The following is a 12067-nucleotide window of genomic DNA, read 5'->3' as shown; positions in this document are numbered from 1 at the left end:
GAATAAAAAAACATCTTACTGACCCCAAAATTTTGTGTGTGTAATCTGAAACGATGCTGAAAAAGTCTTGTGAGCTAAGAAAGGGCATCCTTTGAGCAATACATTTTGCCTTTGGGCTTGTCCGCATGTCATCACGTTAATGCACTCTGGTTGTCTGAAGAAAAATAAAAACTAAGACATGCGGAGGAAAACACAGAGGAGCGTTTGTCACCACTGTTTGACATTTTTTTTGATGTTAACGCTGAAAAGTGCATGACAGTTTCACTCTGAGACATCCATTAATATTTAATAAGCAAAGACTTAAGTTGAAACAGTAGGGCACTGAACCCCTTTCAGGATTACGAGTGTAAAACTGCATAACCCAGGGTTTCTTTCACATTTCTCCTGCCCTCACTTTCTTGTCATTGTCCAATGTATCAACAGAGGAAACACACTTAGCAGGAAATTTTCATTAGCCACATCCTCAAGCCAATCAGCAGGCTAATTTCCTCCAGCCAGACCCTTTCATTCTGGAGAAACTAGAGGATGTTTAGGAAAGCTTTTATTCAAGTGAAGATTGAGTGTTTTTGTGCAATTTTATATCTCATTGAAACTAGGTGAATATTAGATTCTGAACGCACACAATTGTGGTTTTACCTCACACAGTCACAAAATCTCTTGATTTATCTGTTGAATGTGTATTTCTTTGTATATACATGCACGTGCATGTGTGTGCAGTGCAGTCAAGCGAAGACATTATAAAGACTCATTTAAACGATTCCACCACCTACAGTCACGATGAGGAAGCGCTTTGTGCATAAATCACGCATGCCTTTTCCTCTTAATAGTCAGGGGATGTGAATCACGGTCTGCATTCTTCCTACTCCCCTCTTATACACTCTCTCCTTCCTGGTATTTATTGCAGAGGGTTTTCTTTTCAGCTTTGAGTGTTTGATGGTGTCAAATGAGAGAGAATATATTCATAAAACCCATTCACCAATCATGGTAACATTCACAATGCAACAGTGTTTGCTTTAGTTCATCATGCTGTATGCATTCTGCTGACTCTGTTGTGTCTCCATGTCTCACAGGTCAAGCAAATCATGGAGGAAGCAGTCACAAGGAAGTTTGTTCATGAAGACAGCAGCCATATTGTCTCATTCTGTGGTAAGTCATTGAATATACAAATGTTTAGCTGAAATGTGCTGGTAGAAAGATTTTACATTTGTTCCTAACCCTAAGTACCATCTCATGCTTTATTTTGGTGTTCAGCTTCAAGGAAAGTTTTTGATCAAAGTGCTTTTTCATTTCACAAACAGCTCCAGCTACATTGCAAAATGACCTTGTGCAGCTCATGAGTTATCGTTTTTTCCCACTACCTTTGTACTCGGAATAAAAAGGTCTAAACGATACACAATAGATTTTATTTAAAAAAATCTTTGAAAAGGTTTTATTTTATACTGTGTAAAATTTGATTAAAATTCATCACAAATATTTGCATATTGGGTTGACGGTGCTTAGCAAAACTACACTTTAGTTAATAGTTCTTGGTTATGTTACTTGGTATCAAATTAAATTTTGAAGAGAAGTAAAAACTTGTCTTTTATGCTCACCAAGGCATTTATTTGATCAAAAATACAGTAAAAGCAGTAGTATTTAGAAATATTATTACTGTCACGAATCTGGTCTGTGGACTTCCGTTTACTCATCATCAGAGGTCACTCCTCCATCACATTGACTTTTGCACCACACTACTGTTGCACTTCACCCATGAACTACAATTCCCATCATCCATTGCACTGACAACACACAGCTGTCACCAATCTCACATTGCTCTGATCACACAGCTGATTGCACTGATTACACACGCTTTATAAGCCTTGAACTTCCTCTCTGTCTTTGCCGAGTATTGTTCTGCGTATAACACTCTTCTAGTGTTAGCGGCCTTACCGAGCCTTCTGTGTGTATGTTTAGCTCTGAGTCTGGTTCTGCGTATAACACTCTCCTAGTGTTAGCGGCCTTACCGAGCCTTCTGTGTTTTCTAAGTTTAGTTTGTTTTGTTTATGGTCTCGTTTCCTGTTTCCTGCCCTTGTATCGTGGATTTACCCTTGTCTCATCGTTTCGGACTCCGTGTATAACTCGTTTGGATTATTGCTCAGGTTATTAGACTACCCCTCTTCTCAAGCCCTCTGGATATTGTTCGTCGATCGAGGACCCACGCATGCATTACTCTTGTGTCTTGTCCGTGCCATGCTTGTTTGCTGGTGTTTTGACCCTGCCTGTTATTTGACTGTTTATTAATAAAAGCTTGCAAATGGATCCGCTCGTCTCATCGGCTCCGTTACAATTACGATACAAACAATTGTTTTCTATTTTAGTATTTAAAAATGTCATTTATTTTTGTGATGGTAAAGAATTTCCATCTATTTGCTCTCAATTTCTCATGCATTTAATAATTTCAAGGACAAACAATTGAAATATTAAAAATACCTCTTTTATTCTTTTCCATGGGAGGCTCAGCTGTCTCACAAATGTTGGGCAGCATGATGGTTTGGCTGATTTCCAGGTAGATCGAACATTCGGCATTTAACAGGGCTTGGAAAGCGCGTTAATGTCAAGAAGTGTCAAGTCTAGATTAACATTAACAGAGTGATAATTTCAGTGTATATGGACCAGTAAATGAATGTGTAATTGATCGTGTTGCAGTAAGTGCTGCCTGCTGTTTGTCAGCAGAAAATCTGTCCACATAATAAAGTAATCACTCGGATGTGCTTCTTCTCTGTCGCTCTGCAAATTCACATCAAGGTAGCATGACATGATAATAAAGAATAAATGAGTAGTAATTAATAATCCCGTTTCTGACAGGTCATATTCATCCTGTTAGGTGAAGGGTTTATAGGCCTGGTCAGGATTTTTTTGTTTTGTTTTGTTTATTCACTTCTACATTTTACATTTTCTAAACAGCTTTTATTACTCCAGGATGCTGGAAAGCATACCACCTTCCCTAGAATTTAATCAGCACAGCTCTGTGAGGGGTCAAACGCTGTTGGCAGGTTTGCAATGTGTGTAAATTAGCCTCTGCATCCAAGCGATTATTGTTCTCAAAAGCGTCTCGTCGGGGTAGAACAGAATCAACAAAACCTTGCAGTTCAAGCTCACATAAACAGCTAGTAAAGCTTATTTCTTTAGCCATACTGTGGTATTTCTGAATAACACCAAAGTAGCTTGAAAATGAGCTTTTGATTAATGGCCTTGTTAACTCATTTTTTTTATGTTCCTGCAGTGGCAGTGGGATTCGGTAGATGATTATAGGGCCTGTGTGCATTGCTGGTTTCTGGTTTCAGCCGGTTGTTTACTCTCCTGTAATTCATTGAGTTCGGATTCATCGTGACTCTCCTCTGCCCTGCTCTGTCTGTATCTCAAGTCCTCTCAACTGTCTCCTGCCACATCGCCGAACTTGTGCTGGCTGAAATAAAAGAGTTCGTAAAGGAAAAAATCCCAAATGAGATCTTTTTACTATTTCATCAGCAGTGAGATTAAATGGATAGCCTTTTGCTGAAGTCTCAGTTATTTCTCCTAAAAAAAGACTCCAGTGGTCTCACATACATCTCTAGAGTTTCATATTGACACATTTTAATGAGGTATGAGGTATACAGATACATCTGAAAAAACTTGAGTATCGTGAAAAAGTTAATTTTTTCTTGTAACTTATTTTAAAAAGTGAAACTTTCATATATTTTAGATTCATTACATGTAAAGTAAAACATTTCAAAAGTTGTTTTTAGTTTTTAATTTAGATGATTAGAGCTTACAGCTCATGAAAGTCAAAAATCAGTATCTCAAAATATTAGAGTTTCATTAAATGGCCATCCCTACAGTATAAATTCCAGGTATCACTTGTTCTTTGAAACCACAATAATGGAGAAGACTGCTGACTTGGCAATGATCCAGAAGATGAACATTGACGCCCTCCACAAAGAGGGTAAGTCACAGAGGGTCATTACTGAAAGGTGTGGCTGTTCACAGAGTGCTGTATCAAAGCATATTAAACACAAAGTTGACTGGAAGGAAGAATTTGGGTGGGAAAAGGTGCACAAGCAACAGGGATGACCGCAAGCTTGAGAATACTGTCAAGCAAAGCTGATTCAAACACTTGGGAGAGTTTCACAAGGAGTGGACTGAAGCTGGAGTCAGTGCATCAAGAGTCTCCACGCTCAGATGTCTTCAGGAAAAGGGCTACCAAGCCACTTCTGAACCAGAGACAACGTCAGAAGCGTCTTACCTGGGCTGTGGAGAAAAAGAACTGGACTGTTGCTCAGTGGTCCAAAGTCCTCTTTTCAGATGTAAGTAAATTTAGCATTTCATTTGGAAATCACGGTCCCAGAGTCTGGAGGAAGAGTGGAGAGGCACAGAATCCATGTTGCTTGAAGTTGCTGTGAAGTTTCCACAGTCAGTGATGATTTGGGCTGCCATGTCATCTGCTGGTGTTGGTCCACTGTGTTTTTCTGAAGTCCACAGTCAACGCAGCCATCTACCAGGACGTTTTAGAGCACTTCATGCTTCCTTCTGCTGACAAGCTTTATGGAGATGCTGATTTCATTTTCCAGCAGGACTTGGCACCTGCCCACACTGCCAAAGGTACCAAAAGCTGGTTCAATGACCATGGTGTTACTGTGTTTGATTGGCCAGCAAACTCTCCTGACCTGAACCCCATAGAGAATCTATGGGGTATTGTCAAGAGGAAGATGAGAGACACCAGACCCAACAATGCAGATGACCTGAAGGCCACTATCAAAGCAACCTGGGCTTCCATTACACCTGAGCAGTGCCACAGGCTGATCACCTCCATGCCGCATTGATGCAGTAATTCATGCAAAAGGAGGCCCAACCAAGTATTGAGTGCATAGAAATGAACATACTTTTCAGAAGCCTGTCATTTCTGTTTAAAATATATATTTTTTTATTGATCTTATGTAATATTCAAATTTTCTGAGACTGAATTTTGGGGTTTCATTATCTGTAAGCCATAATCATCAAAATTTCAAGAAATAAAGGCTTGACATATTTCACTCTGTGTAATGAATCTATATAATATATGGGTTTCACTTTCTGAAATGAGTGACAAAAAATATTGACCTTTTTCACGATATTATAATTTTTTGAGATGTACCTGTAATGAGGAATTTTCTTTTTTAGTCATGTATTTTGTTGCTTTAATGTGCATATATTGTTTTTATTACATTTTAGTTTTAGTTATTTATTACTTTAGAAATGTTGTCTTGGCAACAGCTGAAATAAAATTTCAACAATAATAATGCTGGCCCAGATGTGCCAAGGTACCAAAGTATGCAATATTTCAAAATATTCATCTCAACGTTTCTCATAAATTCCTCTAATTCAAAATCCAGTCTTCCTGTGTGTAAATGGTTCTCATTTGTGTCTTTCATTTCTCCTAAGGAATCTGAGGCAAAAGTGATGATTCGCATGAATTTTTTTTTAAATTCTATTATTTTTTTACCTCCATTGTTCCAAATCGGTATGCACTTTTTTTCTTGTTTGGAATTCATCCATTCAGTCAGTTGGGACCAATGTTGGTTTGGATCCCACTGATTTTCATGGTATGAACAAAAATGGCTATTTAAAATATCCCTTATTTAAAGAAATGTTATTCCACAGGAGAAAGAAAGGGTTAAAACAGCATGAGGGTGAGTAAATGATGAAAGAATCATCATGAACTCTTGAACCAAGAAAGAGCCACCTCTGAGCAATAGCGTTTTCCTCTGGACACTTTTCATGGTGTAATATTGCTGCTTCGTCTAGTGAAGCACTGGCATATAATAGGAGATGAATGGAGGGTAGCCAGACTCTGCTGGCTGCCCATGGGGGAGTAATTAGCCATCGTGATTGTAGCGATGTTTACAAACCACAGATGGAAATGTCAACACTGACATTTCTCATCATTGCAGATATGGGACACAATTAGTTCTGTGGGGTTTTAAGACGTCTCTTAATTTTGTCTCTAATCTACGTGTGGCTTTAAAAGCATGCTGTTCGTCACCCGGACGCTTTTACGTCATTATGTTGCAGAGTAAAGTGCTCGACATTGGGAGTGGAAGGGATCGTATATATCCAGGTTTCATTTCGTTTGCACTGTGACTGTGATTAGAAACCATTAGGGGTGGTATGATTACATTTTTAATGAGCGTTTGAGATCAGGGTCGGGGGTGGCCGCCTGCTCCCTGTTCCATTTCCTGAGACCGAATGACTCGTGAGGCTTGTTTGTTGCTCTGAATATTGTTTTGGAAACGTATTTGGCTGGAATATAATTTTCTTCCTCATGCAGTCTCTCTGTCTCTACATGTGCACTTTCATTTTACTTTGGGATAAAGCTGCTTTCAATTTCCTTGCATACTGATTTGTCATTTCACTCTCACAGTAAAATGACTGAATTGAGAATTAGTTGGAATAAAAATAATTTAGGCCTACTTTGCATCTAGACCATCATGCATCTAAAGTGAGTTGTAGTCACAGATCATTCTGTAGAAGGTAAAAGTTGAAGAAAATAAGCATAAAAGGAAAAGTTCAGGTAGGAGTGAGCAATGTGGCCCAAAAAAAAAAGTTTAAAGACAGATTTCCTCTCCTGGGTGAAAGAAAAGACAAAACTTGCCAAACAGGTGAACACTTCAGAAATCTGGGGTACAAGAAAAATATCTTAGAGAAAACAATTTCTTAGTTTCTGCATGTTCTAATGAGAGATAATGTTTCAAAACTTTACTTTGATGCAGCACGATGCAGATATAAATTTGAGTTCATTAATAAAAACAGTAACATCTGTAAAAGATGAAACAACCTATAGTGTAAAATCTATGGGTAAAATTTTATATTGTAACTGTTTGAGTTAGGACTCTTATTAAAATGAACCAAATACAGTATCACACAGTTAGATAATGATAAACAGGTAAAACCATGCATAGCATTTATATGAATACAAATGCACAAATGCTGTAGTTTAATAACAGCTATTACTCATTTAATAAGTTTACATTAATAATATAATTTAATTTCATAAGTAAATCCCACATTTCTGCCACAATAGGGGCAGTTAGTGTTACTACAGTAAATCCATAAAAAATATTTCTAATGGGATTGTTCATGGCACAGGGAGAAATATATTGTGATAATAGATAACAAGAGCTGATAAAAAATGTAAAAAAAAAAAAACTGTAATATGAATGCAATGTAAGTCGCTTTGGATAAAAGCGTCTGCTAAATGCATAAATGTAAATAATAATCATTATCGTTTTATTGCCCAGCCCCAAGTTCGGCCAAAAATTACAATTCTTTCCAAACCCTATTTTCTTTCTTTGTTTCCCAGTTTCTAGGTTGCAGTTTTTGAAAGTAGCCTGCCCAATTCTTCTGAAGCGGTACAAAATAGATTTATGAGAGGAACTGACTCATATTAAGTTTTTATTCGCTGAAGAGCTCCTCTATATGCTTCATTTTTAAATGTAATTATTATTTACTTGCAATGGGGTCATTACGTTTCCACTAAAATGTATTAAAATAGAAAACATTATTTTGAAATTGTGCTAATATTTCCCAATATTACTGTATTTTTGATCAATGCAATTCAAAACATTCATTCTTGATGCGATCAGTCACTAGACATACTGTATGAAAACCTGTGATATTAAATGCAAATTATCATTATACCCGGTACATTATGTCTTGAAACATCTTGTTTAAAGGGACGCTTTTCAGTGAATAACTTTAAATTAGTTTGTTTCATAAGCAAAGCTATTGTATTGTCACCTTAATGAATCCTTTTTGATAAATTGAGGCTTCTGTAAACAACTTCTTTTTGTAGAAACAGTCATAATAAGAGATCTGAATGACATGATGGTGAATTAAAAGAAGATTCTGTTATTGTAAATGAACTAAAGATCCTCCCATTAGTTAGGGTGTCTTTAGAAACATGTTAAAGACCTTTTGAACCTGTTTGATGGTCCGTGCATCCACCGCTCATTCATTTCACCCGCTCATTTTTATCTGTGTTCTGTCTTTGGCTTGAATCCATTTAGGCTGGTCAAAGAGGAGCGATGAATACAGCATCAGATGAAAGCTGCTGCTGTGTTTGTATGGATGTGCATCTCTCTGAATTGTTAAAGAGATTTTAACCTGAGCTGTAGACTGGTTTATCTCTCGGGCATTTCAGTCTTACTAGGACACGAATAATGAACCAGAGGAGGAGATAAACAAGTGACACTCTGATGCTGGCAGAGAAGGAGATTGTAGAGATTATAAACACAGCAGAGGAGAGGAGAGGAAGTGCCATAAAGTGCTGGAGTCAGATCAGAAAGAATAAATATCAAAACAAAAACAAAAAGTGACACGTTGGACAAATGAAACGACAGAAAAGGACAGGATGAGGAAAGAGGTAAAGAGATAAAACAGCTGATATTGTTCTAGAGCCCTGCCCAGCTCTCAATAAGCACAAGTGCTCCATCAGTGAGGGTTTCCATGACAACGCAGGCTTTCCCCCGACCCCATCTGAGCAGATTCACAAGATTAGTCCTGAGAGAGCTTCAGTATCAGCTCTGCAGGCACTGCCACGTAGAGCAGTGTGTCTCAGTCCACAACGTCTTTGGGTGTTTTAATTCGATTACATATTTGCATTACATTTAGTCATTTAGCAGATGCTTTTATCCAAAGCTACTTACAAATGAGGACAATAAACAATCAAAACCAACAAAAGAGCTATAATATGTAAGTGCTGTGACGAGTCTCGGTTAGCTTAACGCAGTTATAATATATAAAAAGAAAACTTGTAGAATAGAATAAAAAGTGGGTGTCAAGTGTTTTTTTTTTTTATAAAAATAAAACGAGTCAAAAGAATAGAAAAAAAGAATAGAGAATGCTAGTGTTAAGAGGGTCATTTTTTATAATAAATAAAAAGAAAACAAGTAGATAGAATAGAAAAAGAGTAGAGAATGCTAGTGTCGTTTTTTTTTTAAAGAAATCAAGCAGTTAGAATAGAAATAGAATAGAGTGCAAGTGTTAGAGCATCAAGTTGTTTTTAAATTAAAAAGAAAACAAATAGATAAAATAGAATTAGAACAGAGAGTGCTAGAGTTAGAGGGTAAAATTTTACATCTTTTCAATTATGTATTAAATAGTTTTCTAGATTTTTAGAATTCTAGATGTTTAGATTTTCACTGGTCAGTTGCAGTTTTCTCCATGCAAATGTATTTGTATAATTACATCGTAACTGTATAATTGACACTTCATGTACAATTTTCATGCATAGCTCTTCACATAATGAAATAATTGATGCTTGGATAAATATTACGTGCTCAAGAATTTTTTTTTTATTATTGTCAATGTAAAAAAAGTTGTACTGCTTAATATTTCTGTGCAAATCATGATACATTTTTTGGGGGATTTGGATTTCTCAGAATTCTTTGATGAATAGAAAGCATTTATTTGAAATAGGAACCTTTTTGTAACATTATAAATGTTTTCACTGTCACTTTTGATCCATTTAGTACATCCTCGGCTGAGTATATGTATTAATTCCTTAAAAGAAATCTTACTGACCTCAAATATTTTTAACAGTACAATTTCTGGATGAATACATGAAAGTGTTTATTCCCACATTTTCACAGGACTGTTTTCACTATTTTGCAATCATGCCACTATTTTTGTTTCTTTGATACACAAAAAGCCTTTCATGGACTTGCGTAGCATGCTCTTTCTTCTTTATGGAAAATGGTCCATTTATGTCCTACTGTCCATTTTGTCTGTGTGTAAATGTATGTATGTGTAGCTGCTGTTGAAGCCTGTGTGCTTCATGGGTTGAAGCGGAGAGCTGCTGGTTTCCTACGAAGCAACAAGATAGCTGCGCTCTTCACCAAAGTGGGCAAAAGCTTCCCTCCAGCTGAAGAGCTGTGCAGAAAAGCCCAGGAGCTGGAACTGGTCTTTGAGAGCAAGTGAGAACAGACTTTTGCAATCTCCTCCAATACAACTACAACTCAGACTTGTTTAAAGGGGTGGTTGATTATGATTTCACTTTTTTAACATTAGTTAGTGTGCAATGTTGCTGTTTGAGCATAAACAATATCTGCAAAGTTTAACTTTAATCAGGATAAAACCATATATTAAAAGCTAACAGAAGCAGTAGCATTTACAAATAACAGCGTATCTAAAAGTATGAGACAACAACAAACAAAAAAACATACCATTAAGAGCCGTTTTTGCACAGGTCCTCTTCACTAATGTTCTCAATCGGGCTCAAATTGATAAGAAATATAGATGACGCCATTGTTTACAATACAACCAGAGCACATGCCGCTGAGCTGAGGGGCGGGACGTTTAGACACGCACTAGAGGCGGTTTAACCAATCACAACACACTGGACAAGCTAACCAATCACAGCCCATTGCGTATTTCTGAGGGAGGGGCTTCATTAAACCAGAAAATAATATGGGCGTTTATCAGAGAAAGAACAGAGCGGTGAAGAATAAAGGTAAATTATGCGATTTAAAAAAAACTAAGCATGAACACATGTTAGACTGCACCCCATAAACACAATCAAGCCTAGAAAAAAACAGTCAGTCACCCCTTTAATAAAAATGCAATAAAGCAATAGAACAAACCTGCAATGTGTTTGCTTTCTGCAGCTCATAAATTCCACCAACATATGTCCACAGGCAAAATGCCAGTAAATACTATTCCTGGAAAGAGTAATATGCTCAGTAGTACCATCTAGTGAACAATAGTTAATTTAAACGCATAAGTATTGACATGGGAATTGATTTTGACAGTTTAAAAACGTTTTGCTGACCTTTTTTCTTTACTTCAGACGAAGTCAGTCTCTCTCATACAGCGAAAGCACCCGTAAGATGCCCAAAGTCCCAAACTTCTCACCTCAGGCCGTCAGACATGTGTGGATCCACACCGCACTCATTGAGAAAGTGCTAGACAAGATTGTGCTGTACCTGGTGGAAAACAGCAGGTGAGAGAGGTGGGATAGAGATATAAAGAGAAAGCAAGCTTGACCAGTTTCTTTCAGGTACAATCAAACACTCCAGCTTGCATCATGTTAAATTAAAATGACTTTTAATGTTGTTTCAGTAAGTTTTATGAGAAGGAGGCTATCCTAATGGACCCTGTGGACGGCCCTATCCTCGCCTCTTTGTTAGGTAGGCATGCTTTTGTAATCATCATTCTCATTCTTAATGACATCGGGTCACTGTTTTAAAACCTAATGAAGTTAGTGATCAGCTCATTTTTTCACATGCTCAATGAAAAAATAAAGCTGGTGGACAAGAGAAATATTTTATACATAGTATTAGTAAAGAAATAGATTGCTATATTATTTTAAATGATCCACTTGTTAAGTTTATTATCTGTGTTCTACATATTTTTATGCTTATTAGAGTTTCAGGCCATTAGCTTAGCAACATGATAACATCAAATTCTACTGAAATCAGTTGCGAGTCTTCCACACAGAGCACTAATTAAGTGCAACGTCTTACATCATTCACTACTGAAGGGATGCTGCAGCTGCCTATTTAGGGTGGCAGCTCACTAGGTTTTGGACGGAGCTATTTTGTGTCATATTGTTTCTTTGGTATTTCTGACATTGCGCAGATAAAGTGTGTTCAACTTTATTTCTTCTTTAGTGGGCCCCTGTGCATTGGAGTACACCAAAATGAAGACGGCAGATCATTTCTGGACGGATCCTTCAGCTGACGAGTTGGTGCAAAGGCATCGTATTCACAGTGGCCATTGCCGACAAGACTCTCCTACAAAGAGACCTGCCCTCTGTGTGAGTGCCCTCTGTGTGAGTTTAACACAGTTTTTGTGAGTTAAAATACTTGATCTTATCTCAGTTGAATGTGCAACTGTGCAGGTCTGTTTAGTACTGATATTGCAGAAATTTCATCACAATTATGTGCAGGGTGATATATTGATCTTAGCATTCTGGGTTATGGCACTTTACACAATATTTAAGATGGTACGTTCTTTAAAAGAGGTCAAGAATAAGAGCTAATTTGATAGATACACTGATATTCACAGTCTGTCG

At 37.2% G+C, this 12067-nt stretch overlaps 1 protein-coding gene across 1 annotated transcript in view; it reads left to right on the top strand.

Annotated features, from left to right (window-relative positions):
• Positions 1 to 12067, top strand: part of LOC306869864 (small G protein signaling modulator 1-like) — a 38452-nt gene that overhangs the window by 10898 nt on the left and 15487 nt on the right. Inside the window, exons 3-7 of the mRNA XM_079416791.1 lie at positions 1071 to 1146; positions 9806 to 9968; positions 10841 to 10993; positions 11113 to 11180; positions 11664 to 11809. Of these exons, the coding sequence (XP_079272917.1) occupies positions 1071 to 1146; positions 9806 to 9968; positions 10841 to 10993; positions 11113 to 11180; positions 11664 to 11809 (606 nt within the window). The remainder of the gene's footprint in view (positions 1 to 1070; positions 1147 to 9805; positions 9969 to 10840; positions 10994 to 11112; positions 11181 to 11663; positions 11810 to 12067) is intronic.

This window comes from Barbus barbus, assembly GCF_936440315.1.
Source record: "Barbus barbus genome assembly, chromosome: 5".
NCBI lineage: Eukaryota > Metazoa > Chordata > Actinopteri > Cypriniformes > Cyprinidae > Barbus > Barbus barbus.
Note: the sequence above shows the minus strand (reverse complement) of the source record. Positions and strands in the feature narration are given on the sequence as shown.